The 24,819-nt window shown below is 42.5% G+C and overlaps 3 protein-coding genes and 1 non-coding gene across 4 annotated transcripts in view; all 4 read right to left on the bottom strand.

Annotated features, from left to right (window-relative positions):
• Window positions 1–3,804: 3,804 nt before the first annotated feature.
• LOC144398972 (large ribosomal subunit protein bL28m-like) lies at window positions 3,805–6,293 on the bottom strand. The gene is made up of 6 exons (XM_078098291.1): window positions 6,134–6,293; window positions 5,154–5,463; window positions 4,769–4,921; window positions 4,550–4,684; window positions 4,346–4,432; window positions 3,805–4,227 (listed from the first exon to the last, which is right to left on the bottom strand). Exons 2-6 carry the CDS (start codon window positions 5,436–5,438, stop codon window positions 4,132–4,134), a joined length of 756 nt encoding a protein of 251 aa, XP_077954417.1. The 5' UTR covers window positions 5,439–5,463; window positions 6,134–6,293; the 3' UTR covers window positions 3,805–4,131.
• Window positions 6,294–6,615: 322 nt separating this feature from the next.
• trnastop-uca (transfer RNA opal suppressor (anticodon UCA)) lies at window positions 6,616–6,702 on the bottom strand. The gene has a single exon. It is a non-coding gene; the product is annotated as a tRNA-Sec (tRNA).
• A 532-nt stretch (window positions 6,703–7,234) lies between these two features.
• On the bottom strand, window positions 7,235–11,298 carry LOC144398956 (proton-coupled zinc antiporter SLC30A1). The gene is made up of 6 exons (XM_078098290.1): window positions 11,050–11,298; window positions 9,795–10,382; window positions 9,210–9,500; window positions 8,743–9,017; window positions 8,399–8,586; window positions 7,235–8,075 (listed from the first exon to the last, which is right to left on the bottom strand). The coding sequence occupies exons 1-6, from the start codon at window positions 11,075–11,077 to the stop codon at window positions 7,766–7,768; spliced, it is 1,680 nt and encodes a 559-aa protein (XP_077954416.1). The 5' UTR covers window positions 11,078–11,298; the 3' UTR covers window positions 7,235–7,765.
• Window positions 11,299–13,812: 2,514 nt separating this feature from the next.
• The window catches only part of ppp1r37 (protein phosphatase 1, regulatory subunit 37), a 29,446-nt gene continuing 18,439 nt past the window's right edge, over window positions 13,813–24,819 (bottom strand). Inside the window, exons 5-13 of the mRNA XM_040160256.2 lie at window positions 23,801–23,920; window positions 22,231–22,381; window positions 21,953–22,108; window positions 20,871–20,983; window positions 18,928–19,069; window positions 18,655–18,821; window positions 16,176–17,910; window positions 16,012–16,097; window positions 13,813–15,721 (exon numbers count right to left, since the gene is read on the bottom strand). Of these exons, the coding sequence (XP_040016190.2) occupies window positions 16,021–16,097; window positions 16,176–17,910; window positions 18,655–18,821; window positions 18,928–19,069; window positions 20,871–20,983; window positions 21,953–22,108; window positions 22,231–22,381; window positions 23,801–23,920 (2,661 nt within the window). The 3' untranslated portion in view covers window positions 13,813–15,721; window positions 16,012–16,020. The remainder of the gene's footprint in view (window positions 15,722–16,011; window positions 16,098–16,175; window positions 17,911–18,654; window positions 18,822–18,927; window positions 19,070–20,870; window positions 20,984–21,952; window positions 22,109–22,230; window positions 22,382–23,800; window positions 23,921–24,819) is intronic.

Here is a 24,819-nt window from a genome sequence, read left to right as displayed (position 1 = left end):
TGTAAACGTAGGTTTGTGCAATTTTTTTTGTGTTATTTTCAGTGTGTTAATTAAATGGTTCAGTATTTTTAAACCAAGCCTCCATGTTTTCTGTCTACTGACTACTTTTGATTTATTTTTGACATATGATAGTATAACTAAAGGCTATTTAATGGCAATACTTTTATAAAGCATTGAATACTATCCAAAGGCTGTTTTATGACTTTATAAAATACTATACAACATTCATGAAATCCTATATCACACTGATTTAATCACATTATTGGATGTCACGTCCAATAATGTGATCCATGATTTTTTGACCCAACTTATATGGAGTTTTTTTCGACCTACCTTATTTTGACTTTTCCATTACATTCCAACATATTCACTTTTTTAAAGACCTTTTTTGAAGACTTGACTTTTTCCATGAAATCTTTCAACCTAATATTTAACTTTTTTATATTTGTTTATTTTTACCATGACATTTCGACGTACCATATTTTCAATTTTCTTTTGACATTTATTGACTTAATGTATTTAGACGCGTGCTATATTACTTTTTAATGGCTTTTTCAACCTCTGGACAATGAAAATTGCTTTACTACTAATTCGTAAGAGATTGTATCAACATGTAAAACTTTGTGACCTTTAACTTTCTTCTCTTGAATACCATATTATCATTTTTCATAACCCCTGACTCCCTATTAGACGGATTCTGCCCATAATATAACATGAATATTTTATGACTATTCATACTCCTATATGCCCTCTCATTGAAATGTTTTGACATGTTTTTCAATAGACCCGTTTTTAACTATATAATTAGACATTTTTAGGACACACTGCTAGACCTTTTATTACATACATCACTTTCGTTTGACTCATTTTTATATTTCACAATATGCTATGACTATGTCATAGTGTATTATGACTTTTTGGACAAATATTAAGTCTGATCTGGCTCTTTTTTCAAATGTAATTTTAAACTAAATTACTCAAATCATTTAGTTTGATTTACATCTTAAAGGAGGCTTTGAAAATGGCAGATGTATTAGCAGTTCATTCAAAAACCTGTTCTGTGGAAGTTCTTTTTACGTATATCATATAATTGAAATTCCTAGAAAATGAAGCAAATCCTCACATTTAACAAGTTGAAACCAATATACTGTATGTTGGAGCAGGTGCGTCACATTTGACAACGTGGACGGCACGCTGCCGCTGGGAAACTCCACACGGGTCTGGTTTCCAAGGCTCCTGAGCTATTATTTCCTGTAAAGTGGCACCACCTCACCCTGTGTGACTTGTCTGGTCACGTCTTACGCCATCAGCCGTAAGCTGTGGTCATCCGAAAACTGGTGGTTTAATAAGGATTGAAATAAATAAATTAAGTCCTTTATAGCGTCAGGAAGTATTGGAGTACTTCAGCATTTACTTTCAGGTTTATTTGAATCAAATCTCTAGCTTCTATCATCTGTAACATCCTGTGGCTGGTATTGTTTTCAGATTGTGTCATGTTCAAAAGTGGCACTAGAGACTCTTATTGTGGAAACTACAACAGCGGTTTTGTCAGACTTCCAGTGAACAGATACAAGATGAAGTCACACAACTTCGTAGGTGTGTAGTTAAGATTAAAATGGGGGTCCACAGCAAGACGGCGGTGAAGCCAACCTTCATTTTGAAAAAAAAAAAAAAAGCCAGCGCGTAAGTTCTTCCACAGTGCGTGAGGCCTTACGGTAAGAGTGTCTAGGAACTGACTTCAAAATAAGAGGAAGAAAACATAATAAGGCAGGTCATAAATAAATAATCAATAAATACAAATAAGAGCCGTGAATATCCTGCACCGCGGTTAACACCGTTTTAAAGCTGTCATTAGTAGCGCTTCCTGTCAGGTGTCTGGTGGTTTGTGGAGACTCGGGGGAAATCTGGGTTGACACGACGACTCGTATCAGGTGAAAGCAATCACAGAAATAATGATGTAAAAGATTTCATCACGGTGCTCGAGTCTTTTTTTAACCTGAAATATGGAAGTTTAATTTTCAGTTACATCACTCAGATGAAGAGATTCAAACAAGAGCTTTTGCTGCTCTGTCGGGGGATCACAACAATCTACTCACTGATAAATGATGATTTAACGTGACTAAGGAAGTATTTAGCTGTTGTACTGAAGAACAAAAGTACGAGCATCAAAAGTGTAAAGTATGCAGAGTGGACGTGTGATTTTCTCTCCGAAGATCAATAAAGCCTCATCGCGTCTTTATAATACATTATTATTATACATAATTTCTTGGTTATATTTATTTTTATATTCAACTCAAATCACAAAGTATCTACTGACTGAAAGTGGAGTAGTTGACTCTCTTTAGAACCAAATACTAAAAATGTATTAAATGTATGTATTAAAAATCCATATTTGACCAAAAGGGAATTGTTGAGGAGGCAGCTAAAATGATAAATATTAAAGAGTGTATATATAGAGTCAAATTCTTAAAAACTGGTTTAACATCTCTAACTCCAAGTAATATTCAGCTCAAAGGATTGAAGATGAAGCTGCCTGACGTTCCTCTAACATCTGGCAGAGAAAAATCAGCAAAAGTGCCTCTTAAGATGCAGCTGTTCACGTGCACTACGCGGACGGGGTAATTCCAGACTACGCCTGTGTCTATGTACGAGTGAAGCTTTCTATATACATGGAACAGGTAGATTTATTTTCCACTTGTTGGCAAGTTACAACACCCACGGGAGTCCCCAAACCAGTAGGGACTCCCCATGTTCCCAAAATAGCAAGCCGCAAACACTACACAATTCCAATACAACTGCCAGCAACAGACCGGAAGAGATGAAAGTGAAACCATGTGAGAACTGGCTGTTTTTACGTGTTAATACACGTCTTGTCTGCCACCACATGAGGATCTTGGCTGTATTCATAGGCAGATGTGTGTTTTATTACACTTGTCGGTTTTGTAGCGCTTCTTTTGGTCTTCAACAATAAGATTACTGAGAAGAATTCTCTGCATTATCTCCGCAGTATTTTCAGAATACAAAACATTTTATATTTATTGCCCCATTTTCTCTCTGCAGTTCTTATTTTGACTTGATTTAAATAAAACAAAGTAAGCGTCACAATTCAAACAGGCTACAATATCACTATTAAAATGGAGATTTTATTCATTTACAGCTTTTTGGCTCCATCCACTGGGTGAACACAGTCATCGGTGGTCCTGGATTTAAAGTACATAATTAAAAGTTTAAAAATAAAAGTCAGCTTGTCCTTAAGAAACCTTATATTAGGTAGATAGGTTATATATATTGTTGACACTGGTGTCCGTACGTGTTCATTATACAGTACAATGGTTCCATTCACTTACATTAAGAGGAATATTATACCATTTGCTTACTATTGCTTCGTAAACAGTATTATAGTCTTAATGTGTGGTCATTTAAACCAGTTTAAACACCTGTGGGTAGTTTGGTCTGCATAGGTTGCATGTACATTTACTTATTTCATCTGTAAAGAACTATAAAAATACCATAGATGAAAAATGCAAGAACCTCAACATTGTAAGAGAGTTAGTTCTCCATCACTATTAAGAGGATCAATAACACTCATATCTAATCTCCAGATCATCAAAGTCGTATTATTACTTCTACAATCTTGTCCAATGACGTTATGGATTATTCAATCAAGCAAAATAAGCATATGACCCAAAACATTGAACATTATAAGTTATAAAATAAGAGTCATCTCTCCTTAATGCATGCAGTGAACAAAACAATTAATGAACTAGTTGAATAATTATTGGAGACGGATACACAGAAACAAGGTTTAAGAAGAAAACCGTAATCTTTTATTTTTTGGATATCCTGTACAAACGCCTGATATCACAGTTGGTCAAGAAGTATTCAAACTTCAAACGGAGGCCTTTTCTCTTAATTCCTAAAATGTCTTGTGTAGTGGAAATAAATAAGCGTTGGGCCAACATGACCTCATCATTTAGGTCTTTTCCACGTTCGTGTATTTTCCACCTCCAGGTGGAGACGCAAGCTGAAGTTCTGTCGGGTGAAAAGGTTTCACGAGCTGTGTGACGCCCACAACCATCTGGAGAAGATTGAAAGCTCAACCTACTTAATATTTCAGTCCCGTTCGCTTGGTCACTTGTTCTCTACGAGGTGTGGCTCAGAGAGCTTCTGGACCTGCAGCCCCTCCAACAGCTCCTCCACACAGGCCTCGAACAGAGGCTGCGGCTCCTGAGGGACAAGAGAGCAGAACAAACAGAGTCAGGACACACGAACCACAGACTGTGCGCAGCTCCATCAGAACAAAGCAACACCGGTGGTCGTCGGTGGCGTCTGAGGACTTTGTTACCTTGTGCTCCAGCTGCCTCTGCTTCTCCACGGCCTCCTCCAGACTCAAACCCACCCACTCCGCCTCCTCCTCCGGGATCTCCAAGTGCTGTTTAGACCGCAGGAAAAAACGCAATTCATTTTTTTAAATCACAATTCCTTTTCACTCCGTTCCCAACGGCTGTAGGATCACTCAGTGGACTCCAACACGGCCCGCCTGCTGTACCTTGTATTTGTTGTAGACCTTCTCTCGTTTCTCGGGCTCGGAGGGGTAAAGCTCCGTGTTTCTGCGTGCCAGGCGGATCAACATGGCCCTCTTCAGGTCCATCCCCAACTTGGAGTTCAGGTCTTCCTTTGGCGTCTGACGGGAGTTGCATAATCACCGGCGCATGAAAAGACAGTGGGGAAAACGTAACGTCGCGACACGCCGGCGGCGCGCTCTCACCTGGAGGATGTAGAAGTCGAATCCGAAGGCCGCGTCGATGAGGTTCAGGGTGCGTGCTGTGACTGTGATGGTGAACTTGTGATCGAGGATCTCGCTGTACAACTCTCTCTTGAACAGCTGTGGTTTCCAGGTCTTCCTCAGTCGATTCGACATCTAAAAGAGAGAGAAGATTCAGAGCTGTGATGTTCAGAAATTCAACAAAAATATTGTGGAGAAATGAAGGTGTAGAACATGTTGGGATTAGTTATTTATTTTAATAAATATTGTTAAAATGTATCTTTTGTTTTTTATTCATCTATATTCACTTAAACTGGTACAGTATCATAAGTACAACTAATAATGATGTAACTGTAGTGACATCTACGACTGTCCAGTCAATACTCACTTTGTCGTTATTGGCGTATCTGAAGCCGGAGATCCAGCCTTCTCCTCCCCACAGGCCGTCCTGCGCCGGTGGAGGGTAGAAGATGGGTATCGGGACATCCTGGACCCGTTCCCTCTGCCCCGTTTTGGGGTTGGCACGATACTGGACTCCCAAAGGCTTCCAGTGGACGGGCGTTGGCTCTTTCTGTTCGAGGGATTTGAGGTAGTGTTTGGGGAGGCGAGCGTAGATTCCCTGCTTCAGTTTCAGGACGTCCCAGATTTTGGATGGATATTTATGGAAAGGCATAACGGATTGTCTCTTTGAGTCAAACCTGAAAGACAGATTACGGATGAAGCATTTCTACTCAGTTAATACAAAAACCCATTGTTCACAACACCACATTATTTAATTCAATAGAGATTTGGAAATTAATTTAATTCATTTCACAGTTTGGATATTTATTTACGGATTTCAGATTGTTTCATGTGTTTAGTTGTATTTACTGAATATTAATTTTCTTGATCAAACCAAACAATAAACCCGAGGTTGTATATGAACTGTATATTTCTTTTAATTGACAGTACGGCCTATACATTGTCAGCAGTAAACAGCAGAATATTTAATCAACTGTTACAAATATAGTTGATTGACAGACAACCTCTGCCCATTTCGCCCTGACTTCCAGAAACAAACCTGTGTTTCCTGACAGTTTAATGATGATAATCGGATTATAGCACCTGCTTTAGACACAAATAATATTGTTTTTCTTGCTTGCTAATTGCAGCGTTACATATCATGTTTAGGACATGACCTTAAACGTAAAGACACGTTTAAACTAAAGCAATTAGACGATCTCATTATTAATACAGATCAATGGACAGATCTCACGAGCACAAGTGAACAACTTCCATAATGTCTCTAACGTTAGCAGGACGCTAACAAGCACACATCAAAACACCAGCCTCCGTATTGCTAATATCACTTTCTAAAGTCTGTCTTACCAGGTTATTATAAAACAGTGACCTCCACGAGAACAATTCTAAGTTTTCAGTCGAGGTTAGTCCAAATTTAAGCACGCAAGGACATCACGCACACGACCGGCTGCGCAAACACACTTCCGCATTGATCGGGCAACCAACCTTGCGCGAGACATGATTGGACGGTGGGAAGGAAATGCTCACAGATGATTGGTTTACACGCGCTGTCAATCAACGGTGTTTTCTTTTTGGAAGCAGATGTAGATCCTGCGTGGATTCTGCTTCCACAGCCATCAGTCTGCACTTATACTAACAGCTTTTTCACACACTTCTCAATAGGAAACCGTTGATATTTTGTTTTCAGTTTCGTGGCTAAACAAAACAGCAGCATGAAATCCTTAATATTCAAAATTCGTTCTAACGCAGTTTTACATTATTCTCTTGCTAAGTTACCGGAATCTGATAGAGCACATAACGCTGTTTCACACCAAACATCTGCCGTCACACGCCCGAAAGGTGGAATTGAACCACTCTGCCGCTAAGCAGCTACAGGTTTGAAGCCTGCACCCCGGACCACCGAGGCTCATCCGGGCAATTTCAACAAAGCCGAGGAACAGGATTTATACGAAGCACCAGCGAGCGTCGTCTAACTTATGGTGTGACGTAAATTATCGTTGGTTGACTTTTAATGGCGGAACGCTGGTGAACAAAGTGCCATCACCTATCGGATGTCCCGAAGCAGGATTATTATCTAAATGTGCATAAAAACGGAGCATGTATTCTGTCTGCGTTGTGAAACTCAAAGTAGCCGCATTGTGATTGGCTGTCTGCAAAATAAAAAAGGTGGAGCTAAATAGTGTCATCAAAGGTAGGAAACACGGAGGCTTAAACACATAGAGAAATAAAATGTATTGGCTGGAAATAGGTTTAATTGATGACATGAGCAACGGCCGCTGTAACACCTGTACATGCTGCTTACATTGCTACAGACTCAATTTATACAACATTCAATCCATCAGGTGCACATTGTTTCAATTATATTATCTTTGGAAGGAGTTTTTAAATAATACAAATAAAAGCATTCTATTAAAAGTGAAAATAATAAGTTGTAGTTCAAGAAAAACATTTATTCAAACTACTGAGAGTATTTATTGTGCAGATTAGACACAGCTAATGCTCGGGATGTATTAATATGTAACTTACGAATGTGTCCTACTTCCTCTGTACACTGTTATGTAGTTAAATGTTCGTTGCATATTATACACCTTTTCTTTTACATGTGAAATCTTAATCGATAATGTAGCTGGTAAAGCAGTCAAAAATGTTACATTTAAAATGTATTAGAGTTAAAAAGTGGCATAAAATGAAATACAGCTCTAGTTCATCAAGTACGTTACTCTGAGTAAATATACTTTACTTTCCACCACTGGGTGCACAGTTTTTTTCGTATAAAAAGTATAAAATCATACGACAGTAGTTTATTAAATCACATATATTTATGCATTTGTTATTCTGCTTGCTTTTTAAACTAACATAGGCATAACATGTACATGTAATGTATGATCAGTGGTTCAGTAGAGACTACACTTTCAAATCTCTTCATCCTTTACTTCTACTGTTACATTAATTCATTTCCCTCCAGTACGAGTAGTTCAGTCAGAGGAAGGTGTTCTCGATGACCAGTGTCTGAGGCTCTTCCTTTGTCTCCCCAGCTGGTGGTGCCATCAGGCTGGTCTCCTCCTCCACGGGAGAAGAACACATGAACCCCGCGCAGGCCTTTCCACAGGCGAGGCTGCAGGTCAGAAGAGGCGGCAGGGAGGGGTCCTCTCTGTGGATGACGGGGAAGGCGTCCCCCTCACTGCCTGCAGAGGACCCCGGGCAGGAGGCAAACTCTGGCTGGACGGTGCAGCAGCTCACTCCAACGCTCTGCATCACCTTGGTGACCCCTGACATCAGGTCAGCACACCTGGACATGAATTATTAAAGTATATAGTTTTAAATCTGAACAGAAATATATTAATGATAACCAATTTGTAACATCCATGGATGGATGGAACTTGTAACAGCTCCCAAAATCTACAGCCCTTTCTGTTTGAGTGTTTATTTATTGTTAAGCATCACTGTTGGCGTCTAACAGTTTAACATAGGCACATTGCTATTCAACACATAGAAGGTGTCCAGTTACACTGTTGAACAAAATGAATCTATACTCTCCAGCCAATCAGAAGTTATGATTCCTCATTGGCCACGGTTTGTTAGAGCCCCCTATACCAACGTCTCCCACTTCACCTCTGCACTGGAAACCCAGCATGGCAGTGCACGTGGACGGAGGCCACGAAGAACGATTCAGTCAACTGCCAGATGTGCAGGTTGTGCACGGCCTGCACCCCAGGGACACTCGTAATTCTTCGTCCAAGATCGGATGCGCAAATGTGCGGCGGTGTGGCCTCCAGCAGCAAAAGTCCATACCTGTGCACCTGGAGAGACCCACGACAGTCAGTGCTGGTTCGGACACTACCGGGGCACAAATGTGTCATTCTTGTTAGACGGGTTTGGTCTTAATCTGGTCTTCACGAGAGCATCATCCAAATGCTTAGAAGCAATCTGCAAACTAAAAGGCCATAAACACGGACCTGTGGTGCGGCGGTGGCAATCAGCATCATCACAGCGAGCAGCGACAGAAGAGGATCCAGGTAAAGCAGCAGCCCGCAGGCTCCCGAGCTGTGAAGGACCTGTGGGCTGATCAGCAGCATCACCAGGCTGTTGACCAGAGCCAGCAGAGCGGGACAAAGGCCCTGCACGACGAGGACAAAGGACCGGACAATGGCTTTCCGCCGGCGGCTTGGTACAATCCTCTCAATATGATGGGATGAGCTGTAGACTGTGTCATTAGATGCATTTTGACTGTCTGAAAGAGGGGGGAAAACAGTAAATCACGATCTTCACATATGAAAGATTCAACTTTTTTTTAAAAGTTTGAAACGATATGGATTTACATTGATAAATGAAGCAAAGACTGTTGTTTTTATTTGAAAATGGCTTGTTCACCTGCAAAACGCCGGCTTGCACATAACAACTAATGTCGCTAAAGTCGTCTCACCAAGAAGTCCCATGCAGGTGTTGTCCTTGGAAGTCCCCGTGGGGTCTTCTGAACGATTTTCACACTCGCCAACCTGCAAATCCGCTGTAGCAGTGACCGCCTCCCGGTCCCTGTGGCCCTGAAGAGCTGCTGCGTGCTGGTGGACCGTGTCGGGGACGCCGGAGGTTCCCGGATTGCTGAGGACAAGCGCCCCATTTTGGAGCCAGTTGTCCTCAGCCGATTGGACATGGCCACGCTCATCCAGGACTCGACCCGGGCCAGCCCGGCCTCTGGTCTCCTCTGCAGCCGAGACTGTGGGAGTGAAAAATAAGCGTGGACACTGTTTGACGTCCTTTCAGCTGAATACACTTGGAAGCTACTTGCAAGTGAAATGTGTCTGTAGTCCAGCAACGCCTGGACAGCAACATTCTTCTGCAGTGAAAGATTAGCACATTATCCCATTTCAAGTACTTTCACATGATATGAGATCATGCTGGTGATTGGCTGGAGTTTTTTTTTTAACAAGCCTCATGCATTGCGATCCACCACAAGTTCCAAATTTTAAGATAATTTGTTGCATGACCTAAAAGTTTTAGGTGATGTTACCTTTGTGGTTCCCTTCAAGGTGAGCGTCGTTCTTCGGCCTCCTGCTGGCATCATTCTGCAGCCCATCCCAGTTCAACCAGAGGACCAGCGATTTATGGAGCAGACTGACAGCGCCGGCCACCACAGGCAGCAGGGGGCGCTGCACTGGGTGCGGCTCCAGGGAAAAACTGATGATTTCCAGGAAGTAAGAGAGACACAGAGAAATCAGGAAGAGAGCAGAAATGAAAGCCCTCACAGGCTGAATCCTGCTGCTGCTGAAGGACACTCCACGGTCCAGAGGTGGAGATTCGATGGATGACTCAGCAGGGAGGCCGGGGGGTGGTGCTGCTGAGGAGGAGGAGGAGGAAGCATGTGGAGGAGACGCGCAGGAATCCAAAGACGGGAGCGGGTTGTTTTTTATGCTTGAAGTTTGAGGATGAGGAAGAGCCACGTGCAGGAGGATGAAGAGCGTGTGGAAACCATCTACTAAGGTGATAAGGGAGTTGCACAGCCTGCTGATGACCACCTCGCAAACCAGCAGCAGGACGGTCACTCCCAGCATGCACCAGTGTAGCAACCTCATACCTGCAACTGAGTATAAAGCGCACACTAGAATTGCTCAAACACACACACACACACACACACACACACACACACACACACACACACACACACACACACACACACACACACACAATTATGCATTTTCTTCAGTGTTTTTACTTTCTATTTTTGTAGAAATAGTAATTACTATTCATTCAAATTGAATCACACGTTTCTCAGCATGACTGATATTCACTTATGTACAGTTTCAGCCACTTCACCTTCCGTTACTTTAAACAAATGGTCTATCATTTCAGAATTATGCAACAAGAGCGATTTGATCATTTGAGAAAAAAGTCTGTTTGTAGCTTAATGCAATGAAGGAATTTATAATGAATGAATGAATTATGCAAAATGTAATCAACAAACAAGTTATGAATAATTTTTACAGGTAAAGAAATTTACAAGTTAGTTCAAATGAACCAAACCTTTACCAGGTAAAAGATAAAGGTACGTACACACCAATGCAGCTGTAATTGTAACTCAGAAACACTGTACTTATACTTTTGATGTGAACACTACGGTTTTACTACTTTCACTACTTTCACAAATCTGATCACTTCATGCACCATTGACTAAGTCATTAATAAACATTTACATTTAACACAAAACAACAAATATGCTGAAGCATAACTAGAAAATCAAAATGTAATACGACGATGCAATGAATTACCAGGGAAAAGTGGTTGACCCTCAGTCATCAGTCAAAGACAAGTCAGGTTCTGGGATGCGATCTGCTCACCGAGATCCCCAAAAAGTAATTTGTGGTGCTCCCCATCTCTCGCTCCTCCTCCGCTCTAATCCCAGTCATGTGGGCTGAGGAGGAGGGGATGGGTGGCTGCTGTCGTCCTCTCCTCGGTCATCCCCGATAGCGTTCCCTGCTCGGACCTTTGGTGGGAGAAAATTCCTCCCGTCGACAGTCAGAGAGCCCACCCGGCCTTCACACACCCTCAGAGCAGAGCCGGGGGAGCTAATCCCCATTGTGTTGTTAGGATTATATAACCGCATCATAAGGTTGTGTTTGAAGAAAAGAAAAAAAAAGGCCGCCTTGATGTTTAGATTAAGTGAAACAGGCAGTCCAGCTGTTGGTCCAATGCGGGAGGCAGGATGAGGACAACTTTTAAGATTCCAACTTTTCCAACTTTTTTCTTATTTTGTTTTATTTTTAGGTGTTCTTTGATGAAATGCGGTTTATGTTCCCCTGCTAGCAGTCACCCGGCTGTGCAGTACGTTGTTTTACATTTTCTTTACATCCCCAATCAATAAAGCAACAGGTTGGACATAACAGGGGATGTGATCTGAAAATGTTAAACATACATTTTCTATTTAAAAACAACTCAGCTTTTACACAGCATTGTAAAAACATGACGGCAGAATGCAGCGACAAACTTGAGTTTTTTTGTGGCATTAACAGGATAGAAACGTGGAGGCCGATCTGCCTCTCTGCCTCTGTTGATGCTCCGATGTGACATCTGGGGAACCTTAACATGTATATATTTAATAAATAAATAAACTGCATCCCTGGTAAGTTATTGTCTTACTAGAAAAACGCGTAAAGGGGAATCATATGCTATAGAATTGAATCGATTGAATCGATTTTGTGGAAAGACATTCATGCACATCCGTGTTAAGAGATGGAAGCACTCAGATTGATCCCATGATATTTCATGATATTTCTCCTGTGTGCCGGTGGGCAGGGGGCAGTTGCAGTCCAGTGGAGTGCACATCAACAGGCCAGATAGGGGCTGACACCACGGATAAGTCCCTCATGGTGCATCAGCACATTCCTGAGGCACGGAAAAGACCCAGCGAGGAAGCATTTATCACTTGCCACCGTCCCCTAACAGAGAGGTTGTATGATTTCTCTAAAGTTGCAATGCTTTAATTATTTCTACAGGTGTAGGGGAAGAATATAAAAACACAACAGTGGCATATCATCACCGTATAAAGACGTTGTGCAGTTTTGACTCCCTGCTGAGAACACGATAACATTATTGCAAAACCAAGTCCAGTTCCTTGTTGGACTGAGACGACGGAACAGTCCGGGAATTGAACCAAACATTTTAACAACTGTCGTTGTCCCTGAAGTGCTCAGTCACAGACAGAGCCCGAGGGGTTTAGTACCACTGGTCCAGAACAGGAACAAGAGGCCAACAGCGCATCGGGAAAAGTTTTATTTTAACCAGAATAATACAGGTACACCCAACAGATGCAATGAAACTGCTCACTATGGAGGTTCAAGAAGCCAGACCTTTATTGACTCGACTCATCGTGATATGAAACAGACACTTCTGGTTGCACTGAAGGTGTTCTGAGAGAGTTCAAAAGATGACTGTGATTGCACAACATTATCCTTATAAATGCTCAAAGTAGCCTTTCCCCTTTACACACTTGCAATATTCAAGCTATAAAGATACCTTTATTTTCTGGGTAAGCAATGAAGCCTCACAACCTTCTGTATTATTGACGCGGCGCTGGGTGGGAGTGGATTAGTGCAGTCTGGAATTCTTCACATACAGAGCAGGGCTCAAAGTCCCGCCATCACCACACCCCATCACGGCAGGAGACATCAGGGAGTGAGAGCTCATTGTTTTTGATGGAATATTTTCAAAAGGCTTAAAAGACATATAGAGTCCAAATTATTGCAAGACACAGAAGATTAGAGGTTTTTATGGATAAGCAGATTTTGATTTAGTAGCATAATCAAAGGGAGGTTTCTGTGTGTGTGTGTCGTTCCTCTTTGATTCTTTATGTCACTGGCCTCTGCGACAACAGATCCAGATAAAAAGGAAGGGCAGGTTTCTGATTTAAGTGTTTGTTGCTGCCACGTGATTTTACTAAGGTTTTATTTAAGGTTTTGTCGCTTTAAATGCAAACAACTTGTACGGTTGTATCCGATGGCCCGGTTTATCGCACCCAGCTTACAATAGATTGGATTATATTGGAGTCATCAAAAATATTTCTGTGTTTTACAGGAAGGATTTTACATCAGATACAACATTCAAGAACAGATACATGAATAATAAAACATGGGACCGAATAGGAAACTGGGAAAATGTATTCGACAGTTGCAATTATGACCGCAAAACTTAGTTTCTTAAAGCTCCACTGAACATCCAACTTGAGACTAATAATACAAATAATAATATACTAAAATTACACTACAGACAGCGGACTCTCCGGCAAGTCTCCGGACTGAATCAAAGCACATGTAATGGTCTGTACTTTTGTTACCGATTAACAGAAAGTGAAAAATAAAACCGGGTACTGGACAGTACTCTTGAACAGTGCATCAAATTACTACAACTGTTTTGAGTGAAGTTATATATTGACTCCACAAGACATTAAGCAGAGGGGACCAGCTGTATCCAAACTTGATCTATGCTCACATTTTCCCACCGGCAGAGTACAGACATTAAAACATCCAGTCGTATCATTTAGTCATTACATGCATTTATTTGAGAGGAACAAATTTCGCCATACATATCCTTGTGATTACCAGAAGTTTTTCAATTAAGTTAACAAATTATCATTTAAAATGTTCTAAAATTGAAAGCATTAACAGTGGGAGAACCTGTTGGGTGGAGCGGAGCCGGAAGGTCGGATGCTCCACTTAAGAAAAACAAACAAACCACCGATCCACCGTTCAGGGAATAATTCAAAGCATCTCTGTGCAAACATACATGAAGTTGACAAGTCATGTACATTTTGCTCTGGAACATTCAAGACAGGAGTTGGATTTGAGTGCCGACATCGTCTCCTGCAGTGTGGCATCCTTGACTTCTGTATCCGCTGTGGGAAAACAACGCGCCCCCCAGCGCCCCCATATGGCCAAAGCCTCACACAGCCGGGTTCTAATCAATGTATATTTCTACTGCTGTTTGCTTTTGTTACTGAACCCCAACGGCTACCGTGGTCAACCATCCAATCATATTCACCTTTCCTTCCAACAAAGATTACACTGCCCCCCCCCCCCCTCAACAAAAAAAACAAAATATTTGCTCTAGTTTAAATTTGAAATATACATCAAAGTGGGGGCAATCTTTAAAAAGCAACCCGCAAAAATGGAAAAGAAAAGTAAAATGAGGATGGAGGTGAAGAAGAAAATGCGAAAACTAGATCAGACAAGGCTCATGACGCTATGAAATAAATAGAAAATGACTAATTTCTCAAAGTAGCTCAACAGAAAAATGACCGAATCCAAAAGTGGTGAGTTTTGAAGGCAACATGAATGATGCGCTGCAGCGGTGAAGCTATAAAGTACTAGTGGAAGACAGGAAGAGGGACGAGATGACGACAAGCACCAAGCTGCCATCCTTGGAAGAGTTAAGCACAACAATGACTGGTCGAACAAAGCAATAATAGTGTCTGAACGTTTCAGAGAATTGAGGAAAAAAGAAAAGAAAAAAAGATGTAAATAACTCAGCGGCCATCTTGCTTTCCGACATTTGCAGAAGTTCTGTCATTTTTCAGCTCGGAGCCAAATTACCGACCGCCACTTTCCAAAGGCAGGTAGAGACAGTTAGGGCTCCTCCACATCTGATCTGAGGAGATCAGACTGGAGGGAGACACTGATTCCTGAGGGGCCAAAGTGAGCAGAGGATGAGGAAACAGAGAGTGGGAGGTCACTTTGGCAGAGGTCCCTTAAGAGCTTCTCTTTTACCGCCCCTGAGGGGAGAAATTGTCGGGAGTGGGGAGAGACACGACACATTGACATTTAAACAGACACGATAACATCTTCGGCTTCCTCACATATAAAAGCCTTTGACATTGGCCAACTTCCACCTCCGGAGCTAGTGTTTAAAGCCAGCAGGTCTGCTCAGCAGGGTCCACTGTGTCATCAAGTCTGTGTTTCTGGTCATCACTTGTTATGTCTGTGTATGTACTTTATAAAGAGAAGAAGAAGAAGAAAAAAGGTATATTGCAGGATATTTCCCCAACTACAGTGGAAATCTACACGAGAGCAACGAGAGGAAAAGGTCTGTGTTCTGTCTTTGGTTAGTGTTTCATCCTTCGCTCTCTTCTTTCTCACTTGCGGGCGGCTGTGTAAAGATTTCATTTCGCTTCCTCATAATGTGCATTTATGTATGTATGTGTTTCAGTGGTCAATGTAATGTGGGTGTGGAGGGCTCCTTAGCAACGCTCCAGGAGTTGGATCTGTCCTTTTGTCTTTCCATAATTTGCTTAAATTTTCAGAGAGCTTAAACCGTCACACCAGGTCTTCTGTCCTTTGAGGAAAGGTTGTGTTGGTGGTAAAGTCAAAGAAAAAACATAAACATTGTAGGGCAACGAGTCACGTAGTAGAGCCAGACAGACTGTGGTGTTTTCTCTTGTCCTCACCGTCTCTGTGGAAGGAAAGAGCTGCATTAAGTCATTTATTTATGGTTCTATCGCCTCTGAGAACACTTTTCATGCAAATACCCAGCTAAACATTGGCAGACTTAACCACCCATGACTGGTACACTTTTTCTTATAAAACCATTTACATCACTGTGTGCATACTTGTCCAGCATTAAGTCACTACATGAGATTATGATGTTGAAGTGCAAAAACTTTATTAGTATTAGTGTGATGACGCCGCCTTGACTGGTGACTCGTTGGGATTGATTGCACATGCGTATGGATCAAGGTTTACCTCACACCCTCATGGCGTCTCTCTACCCGCCTCCAAACTGGCTTCTAGGAGCAGCTCCTCCAGGTCTTGTCCACCGGTGACACTCACTGCACAAATGAAACATAGCGCACATTACCAAACAGGACTCGAGATTAACAAGCAGCCGGGCGATCACAGCCACTCACCGTGCTCCATCACACAGCTGCCTGGCTTGGGGCTTTCCGCGTCGACAAGATGGAGGGAGAACTCGGGCTTCAGGCCGTTGGGGAGAGCTGAAGCGACCATCTCCTGGTCCTGGTCCTCGTCCTCCTGAGCATCAGCAAACTCGTCCTCGTCTGCAGAGCTCTCATCAGGTGAAGCCTTGTCTCTGACTGGGGACACGGACTCTGTCGTGGCGAGTTCTGGACTCTTTGAGGCTTCCTCTGCATGAGGATTTAACTCCTGGGCTCCACCTTGAGGGACAGACAGCTCTTGTTCATCAGTCTGGGCAGAGAGGACAATCTCGTCTGCCTCGGCTTGCCGCTTTGGACATAGTTCCTCTTGGTCCGACTGGGAGGCCTCGGTCTCTGTTAAACCAGGTTTTTCATTTCCCGACAAGTCGAGCGGCCCTTCGTGTTCTCCCTGTAGAAGTGACTCCTCTTTCTCTCCCTCCATTTGGTTCTGTGAATCCTCTGATGCAAAAGCTGGCTCATCCCGTAGGTTTTCCAGAGCAGATGGTAAAAGCTGCTGCTGCTGCGTTTGCACCACAGGGACACAAGTCTGGGTTGGACTCAGATCATCCAATAGTTTAGACCCTTCTGCTGTGCTCACCTGTCTGTCATCTCCTTCCTCCTCTCTCTGCTTTACTTCTACAGCGGTGGCCTCAATTTGTGGGCTTTTAATGCCCTCTATTACCTCCTCAGTGAGTTGAAATGCTGCAGCCTGCACCGACGAGGAATTTGAAGGCATGGCTGGTGCTCGTTGACTCGTATCTGTCCCTTCTGGATCTAAAGTGCTAGCGATCACATCCTCCGTGGCTCGACTGGCAGACGGTGGCCCTCGCGTGGTATTTAGTGCCGACTCTAAGTGGGCTACAGGACTCTGCTCTGGGAGTTTGCAGTCTATTGACGGAGCAGGTGAGCTCGCTTTCACGTCTCCTAGAGTCACTTGTGTTTGTGTAGCTGCTTTGGACGAGGGCGGTGTCTGCTGTGTCGGGGGGGTGTTCCTGTCTACAGGCTTCTTTGAGGCCTCTTCCCCACGGCTGGGAGCTGCACGTACACCTGCCTGGATGTGTAGCTGCTGCTGCTGTTGTTGCTGCTCAGGAGGGCTTTCAACCCGAGTTACCATGAAGATCTTGTGACCCCTCCCTGGACTAGAAACAGATATACATCGACCAGGAGATGGCGGGGTGCCCGGAGGAGCCGCAGATTCTGAGACAGTGATGCTGGAAATGGCACACGGCCCACCCGTGGGAGAGGCCGAGACGGGTGAGGGCATACACGAGGCACTGAGGAGGGGCGGGGCCACCGCTGTGTTGGGTTGAGGATTAGTCTGGTTGAACCGGGTTGAGGGGTTTGACGAGGAAGCGGACTTAGTTACCACCTCCTCATCCTCATCCTCAGTGTCCGAGTCGGACTCCAGGATCATTTGAGGAAGGTTCGTCTCAGTGCTCTCTCGTGACTGGCTGCTGGACCCTTCTTCATTTCCTGTTCTACCTTTTTGTTCTCCCTCTGTCACCTCTTTGTCCCCGCCCTCTTTTGATATTGGTTCCTCCTCCTCTTCTTCTCTGGTGCCATCCTCTGTGGCTATTTCGGCCATGGATGCCGACTGCCTCATCTGCTGCTCTGTTTCCTCCTTTTCTTTAGCCAGTATGAAGTTTCTCTTGCAGCCGTTCTGGATCTCAGCCAGCAGACCACGCTGGGTCTCAATAAAACTCTTCACCTTAAAAAACAATAAAAAAACATCTCAAACATGCAGCAGAACACCAAGGGAACATATAAATAAATACAAATAAATCCAAGGCCTTTGGGCTCAGGAGAACATTTGTTACGACAGCCGGACTTAGGAAGTAGCATGACTGACAAGAGCTGGAGTGCAGCAGAGTTGCAACTTCCAAGTTGGATTCTCCATTCTCCACGCTGGCGGCTGAGGCTACTACTATTCTATTTACAGTTATTGTCAACAAATCCAACAAAAATATTATTGTTGCTTTTGTCCATATCTCAATACTTCCTGACTTTCTCACCCAGTCTGTTGCTCCAGCAAAAAATCAATTTATTTCTACTCAAGGCACACGTTTAAAAGACAGTTCTTAGATACGTAGTTAAAGAAAAATGTGATTAAATATAGCTTAGATGAGCTATGCCCAGTAGTTCTAAGCAAAGTCATTACAGGGATGTATTTCAACCACCTGTGCTCTATTGGATATTTGCAGCAGGTTGGTGTGTTGTGGATCTAGTTAGCACGACTAATCTGCTCTGCAGAAACTGATGTCAAGTGGGGTCACCATACTTAAATATATATAGACAGTTGAAGTACTCGCTGTGAAACAAATATCCCTCTATACTTTCCACATTCAGTGTAATTAAGGTAGAAAAAGACCTAATGTAAAGCGCACAGAAATGCATGCATTATGGCTCCCTTTGCTTCTTCTAATCCCTTCCCAAGCCTTGGATCCATGCTTACAGTTTCCTTCTTGGGCTCCCGGTCCAGGTCGAGACGCAGCAGAGAGGTGTTGACTTTTAGGGCGAGTGACAGGGCCATCAGTCCACCCGTCTTGATCTCATTCTCTCGAAGGTCTAGACGTATCAGCCTGGGGCTCTCAGCAATGAATTCAGCAACAGCCACAGCTCCTACAGGACAGATTAAAAAAAAACAAGTGTAAAAAAAAGTAACAAAAGCAAGACAGCAAAAAAAAAAAAAAACACGCCGGGATAACTGGTGGGCACTAATTCCCACCTTCGCAGGACAGTTTGGTGGAAGCGAGGCCCAGTCTGAGCACGGAGCGGTTGGTAATCAGTCCGTCCTTCAGCTTGTGGACCCCTTCATTACCCACAGAGTTATGGCCGAGGTTCAGGGTCTCCAGGCTCTGGGTGCACGGCTGAGGGGACAGCGAACAGAGACGTAGATGTGTACAACAGTTCCTTCAGCAATGATAGAATGCACAAAACCTTTTCACAGCTGGTATTTGTTATGCAAGTCATGACAGTGTTTCCCCGACCATTATGACAGGGGGACGCACCCCCAAAAAAGAAGAATAAAATATATATTTATTTCTCCCCACGCACATGGAAGTTCCGCCCAGACACGTGGGCATGAGGCGCTCGGACCAGGAAACAGACTACCCCCCCCCCCCTCCGCCCTCCGCCCTCCGCCAAACGGTTCGCCTGACTACCGATCCCATGCCAAACTGCAATGTGAAGACCAAGTACCGTGTGCTTCTCTCCGGGGTTATGAATAGGATGGTCATGGGGTATTCTTTATCAGTATAAATGGCAGTATAATAGCTTTTATGGCATTTCTGTCTCATCTGCATCATCCCACAAGGCTAACCATCAGACGCATTTCTTCAGGAAGAAAAATACAGTATTCATAATCCAAAAGCACACCCATCATGTGTTCCTAAAAAATAACAGGACTCCTGTGTCATAAAACTCTGAGAAGTTCAATAAATAAATCCATCTGTTGTTGTTGTTTAAGGGAGCTTTATTTAATCATCCTGAACATTAGTATCATTAGCAGAAAACAATGTGCTACGTAAAGATTTAGTGGAGTAATGTCTATCTAACCAGAGAATAAAGACACTCCGTGCTTTGTTTACCCGGCCGGGTCGGTTACGTGTGCTTTTGTTGCATGTTTGTGAGCGTTCCTCACTGGTTAGCTCACAGGCGCTGCTCCGCAATGGTCTCATACAGTGACTCCAAGGCAAAATTCACATAAGTTGCTTTCTTCCTTACGTTGGGGAAGTGAAGCACTGATCCTCTGGTTGTCCCTCAGGTAAAAACTGTCAGCTAAGTGAGCGCTCTCTCCATAGTTTGCACTGTTGCAACCGCTATCTATGGAATGTTGAGCGGCGATTGAAATGCTCTTAATCTTGGATCTTGGAACTTTTACAAATATTTTACTGCTTAGAAAGGGAAAAACACTTTGCAAAATGTAATCAGAAATAATTTAATTTATAGGACAGAATCAATAAACAGGTGAATATTGTGAACAAAAATTATGGTTCACGTGCTGTATTATAGTCAAACCCTTAATTGTATTTTTGCTATGTTTAGAACATTTATTATGGTCATTGAAATGAAAGTTAAAAAAACGCTACAACCGCATAAAAGTGTATGTCAGAAGGCTGAGATTGTAATGACTCAGTACTGCGGTGACTAAATGTAAACAATATAGATCTAACGACGAGTGAGAAGAGAATGACGCAATCACTCAACAACAGACATTCAACCAATGACTTTCGGCGTGGATTATCTCTGCCAGACTGCTGTGAAATCAAACCAAGATAAACAAAAGATGACTCACAGAAAAGTCCAGAGCTCACATCCGTTACCTAAGGGAGACCCGACTGCACAAATGTCCAGTCAAATCAGACGTGATGATGTCTAACAACACAACCCATTAATCTATCACGACATAACTCATTTTTTTTATGAAATGCAAATATATAACCTTTTTTTTATTTGAGGTCTTTAACAATGAGCAACTATTGTCAGTACAAGTGAGCTTAGTTTGGGCTGACGAACATGAACAGATATGAGGAGAGGAGGTATGAAAGCAGAGCTTCATTTCATTATCCCTGCCTACCCTGTTAAACACACAAACACCAGGAGGTTTCAAGGCCCTGTGAGTGAGTAGATTTATTGTCTTAACGTGTTTGCGTGTGTGTGTGTCAGTACCAGTGCAGCAGCAAGGAAGCCCATGCCGTTGTGTGTGAGCTGGTTGTTCCACAGCACCAACGTGACCAGGCCTTTCCTCTGCTCTTTAAGTCCGTCGCACACGTAGGCCAGACCTGCGATGACAAACAGACCGAGTTTGTACATCTGTATCCAATTCAACTCGACACAATTTTAACTAAGCATCATGAACATTGAATAAAATGATTAATTTGAGGCGATCGGATGCATTAACAGCAATTACTGTGCCTTATCTGTCCTAGCAAAAGAATCTCACTCACTTTAAACATCAGGAAAACTGAATATTTGGATAACCTAAGACCCATTTGATGGGCCTCAGCGATACTCTACAAGAGCACAATGATGACAACACCACATCTGATGTTCTTGCATCTGGAAGTGTTCCATGCAGAGTGTTGTATTGTGTGGGCATCTATTCACCACCAAGTAACAAGTAAAATATACTGTGTGAACTACTGGAAAGCAAAGCAACAAACCAGGATTCGGAAGATATTTTTAGCCAGTCTGTTATGCAGACCTCTAAACAGGGATATTTAATGCTGTAAAACCTAAATGAATTGCTCTTAATGGCAAAACAAATCAAGATAGAAAATGCAATACTTGTGTTTACTTTCCAGCCTGAACAGTAATCTTATTCGGAATTTAAATGAAACCAAATATCCAACAACTATCATATTGAATGTAATGAACAGATAATCAAACCCATGATCGCGGTCTCTCTATGAACGCAACACATCTGTCCAGTAGCCTCAACGCGGTCTCTAATTTTTAATATATGAGATGAAGCTGCTTTGCTGGTTTGTTCTAAACAGCGAGCCAGAATTATTTTTGTTTAAACACTTGCTGATGTTGAGGATTAGTAATTTTTTGATGTACTGTATTTAATTATTTATTCTGTTATTTTCAATTAGTTTGATAACAATTACCTAATTTCCCCACTGCGATCAATTAACCCATTTTATCAATTTGTGGCACGGAAGTGAAAAATAAACAAATGTAATTTACAATACAGTTTAAACTAGAGTATAAAACAATTGTTGCAGTGCTCTATCCCTGCTGTGTACCAGAGTCCAGGATGTGGTTGTTGCGCAGGTCCAGGATCTGAATGTTGTAGTTGAACTTCAGCAAGTTGCCAAGTTGGGCCGAGTCCTGCAGGCCGTTGAGCTTGTTGTCTGCCAGGTACAACTCCCGCAGGTTCATGTTCATCTTCAGAGCCGTAGCTATGCAGAAAAATCCATTGGAAAGAAAAGAGAAAAAAAAAAGTCATGTTCCGTGGATTAAAATCTCAGATTCTCAGACAATGAAGGCAGACTGAAAAGAGAAACCAGTCGGCCCGTCTTACCCAGTAACATGAGCGGTCTGCCGGACAGGCCGGCGTTCTCTAGGTGGAGCACCGCCAGGCTGCCGCTGATCCTGAGAGCTCGAGCTACAAAGGGAGCCGAGTGGTCCAGCAGAGGAGTGTTACGTGCATCCAGATACTGCAGAGAGCTTGTCTGAAACACACCAACACACACACAGTTTGTTAGTTGTTTTAATAAGGTTTATGACATTATGTCCTTATTAAGGAAGCAAATAGGCAACCTGCAACATCTGGCTAACAGACATATAAAAACACATATTTTCCTTTGATCTTTATTCCTAATCCTACAACCTCTCGTTAGCGGTGAATAGGCGGTGTCGTAAACCGATGAACACCAGATGAGAGCTTCATCAGATGCCATTCATAAAACATTACCCTCAAAAGAGCCGATATGAATGACAAAGATGTGTACACACGGTGTTACCTAGAAAAGGGCTCTTTAATACTGGTTTCCATTTGCTTCATCCAGTCTCACCTCAGAGATTCAAGGAGACCCTCTTGTCATAGTATGCATAGATCTTACAGCACTGTGTTACGACACAAACCATCTACAAGCTGGTGTCCTTAGTCCACACAAGGTGCTTTAATGCGAGGGAAGGATCTTTACAAAAAAATGATCAGATGATAAATACACTTTGCACACAGCAATAGTTTTAGAAACACAATTATTGTTTCATTAGTAACCGTCAGTCACTATTTGTTGCTTTCCGTCTAGGTAAGAAGGAAACGGACCAAATCTTGACAATAAATCGGTCACAAGATTAATAACAGAGTGGTTTGCGGTTTGGAAAACGGATTAGTGTTCTTACTCAGGTACGTGGCCACACAATGAACTAAGGTGGAAAAAGCACAGACGCTACAATGTAGTAGCCTGACATTTACTACATTTTGTGTAGGATATGTTTGGCATGTATCATCTCAAACCTAAAACGGTTGCACTGTACTCTTCACGGTAAAGGATAACTGACGTCAAAGAGCACCGTAAAGGGCAGGACTTTAAGAAGGGCAGGAGAGGAAAGGCCGACCTCTTAAGTCCACGCGGGCTGAAAGAGCAGAGACGATGCACCGGCTTGTGCAGAGAAAAGAGAAATAGTGAAAAAAAACAATCTTCTCCCCTGGGCACAAAGAGTATTTAGATTCTAGAACATAAAATGCGAAATGTTGCACTCAGTTTGGTGTGAAGGCTGAAGAGCTTTATCCCTGAAGAAAAGAAACAACCAGACCAATGCAGTGCATGACCCCCCTTTGTTATTTTACAATCGCTCCTTTTATTGGCCGAGGAAAGAAAAATCCGCCATCATTCATTCGTTGTCTCAGATTTCTCCCTGCATTCTCCTTCCTAGTCTAATAGTATCACCAATAAACTACGGCAGCACTGTTGAACAATCTAATCGAAGTCTATCAAATAAAGAAAAAAAACAACTCACTTTTACATGATATGCTGTTGTTTCTGAGTGTTTTGTTGATCTATGAATAAATGAAGTCCGTTCCCACCGGTTTCATTGTCTGTGCGGACAATGTTTGCCACTGTAGGCGGGGATTGATCTCTCACCTTTCTCATCATGTGAGCTGCTGCTTGCCATCCCCGTGTGCCAATGTGCTTGTTGAAGGAGATGTTGAGATGCGTGGCTGACTCATAGTACTCAATCATGTCAAACAGAGCTGATGCACCCTGAGAATAGGAGAAACATAACAGTTACAGTACTTCAGATTTAAATCAGTCAGGTTTAAAAACGGCGTCAAAACGCTGAAAGAGATGTTCCAGGATACAAGCTGGAGCAGTTGTAGTTGCCACGATGACAGGTCCTCAGAATAGGTGAAACCTGCTGAGGTGCTCAAAGGGGCCTCAGTTGGGGGGTAAAAACACACCGGCCATGGTTAAGGTGTTCAAACAAAGCAATAAAGTGAACATCAAAGTAGTGACCATGAGATCCTGTCTTCTAGACAAAATACCAAATTGTTATTATTATTATTATTATTACTATTATTAAAACTTTGGATTAATCAGCAGGTTGTTTTCTCCATTGTTTATTTGATCTTTAACATCAGAAATTAAGAAATTAATTATTTTATATTGACCTGGGAACAGCAGGTGTTTGGCACTTGCCTATAACATGACTTAAATTAATCAAAGGCAATCAATTGATTATGGTTGCCGATGCATTTTCTGTCGATTGACTGTTGTCCATTTTGCTGTAGAATTTCACTACAAATAAATCAACAGATGTGCAGATTGTTCTCTGAAATACACTGAAGTTTCCCATTATTTTCACAAACATTCCAAACCTCAAAATGTAGTTTATGAATGTGCACATGAAACAGTGAAACCATCCAAAGTTGGATATATTTAAAATAAAAAGGATTTTGTAATAAAACACTTGGATGGATGAATATCAAACGTTGATATAACGTTGTTTTAATTCCAGCTATGATGAGGAGATAATGGGAATGAAACAGTGTAAAATAGCGGAGTAAACCCTGTTTGGTAAAGAAGCAGATGAAGGACTAAAGGGAAACATCAGGTGATGCAGCCAAAGTGCACTCATGTGATCAGATTGTTTTAACCTCATT

The sequence above is a fragment of the Gasterosteus aculeatus genome, chromosome 1 (assembly GCF_964276395.1).
Source record: "Gasterosteus aculeatus chromosome 1, fGasAcu3.hap1.1, whole genome shotgun sequence".
Classification (NCBI taxonomy): domain Eukaryota; kingdom Metazoa; phylum Chordata; class Actinopteri; order Perciformes; family Gasterosteidae; genus Gasterosteus; species Gasterosteus aculeatus.
This window is presented reverse-complemented; position numbering and strand designations above follow the sequence as displayed.

What these genes read in the sequence shown, in the direction of transcription:
- LOC144398972 (XM_078098291.1), bottom strand. Translation starts at nt 5,438, where the DNA reads ATGCCTTTCCATAAATATCCATCCAAAATCTGGGACGTCCTGAAACTG. An exon ending in GATACGCCAATAACGACAAA is followed by an intron (nt 4,922 to 5,153) that starts GTGAGTATTGAC and finishes TCTCTCTTTTAG; the next exon opens with ATGTCGAATCGACTGAGGAA. An exon ending in TCGACTTCTACATCCTCCAG is followed by an intron (nt 4,685 to 4,768) that starts GTGAGAGCGCGC and finishes AACTCCCGTCAG; the next exon opens with ACGCCAAAGGAAGACCTGAA.
- LOC144398956 (XM_078098290.1), bottom strand. Translation starts at nt 11,077, where the DNA reads ATGACTGAGGGTCAACCACTTTTCCCTG. An exon ending in GGGTCAACCACTTTTCCCTG is followed by an intron (nt 10,383 to 11,049) that starts GTAATTCATTGC and finishes GAGCAATTCTAG; the next exon opens with TGTGCGCTTTATACTCAGTT. An exon ending in CACCTGCATGGGACTTCTTG is followed by an intron (nt 9,018 to 9,209) that starts GTGAGACGACTT and finishes CCCCTCTTTCAG; the next exon opens with ACAGTCAAAATGCATCTAAT.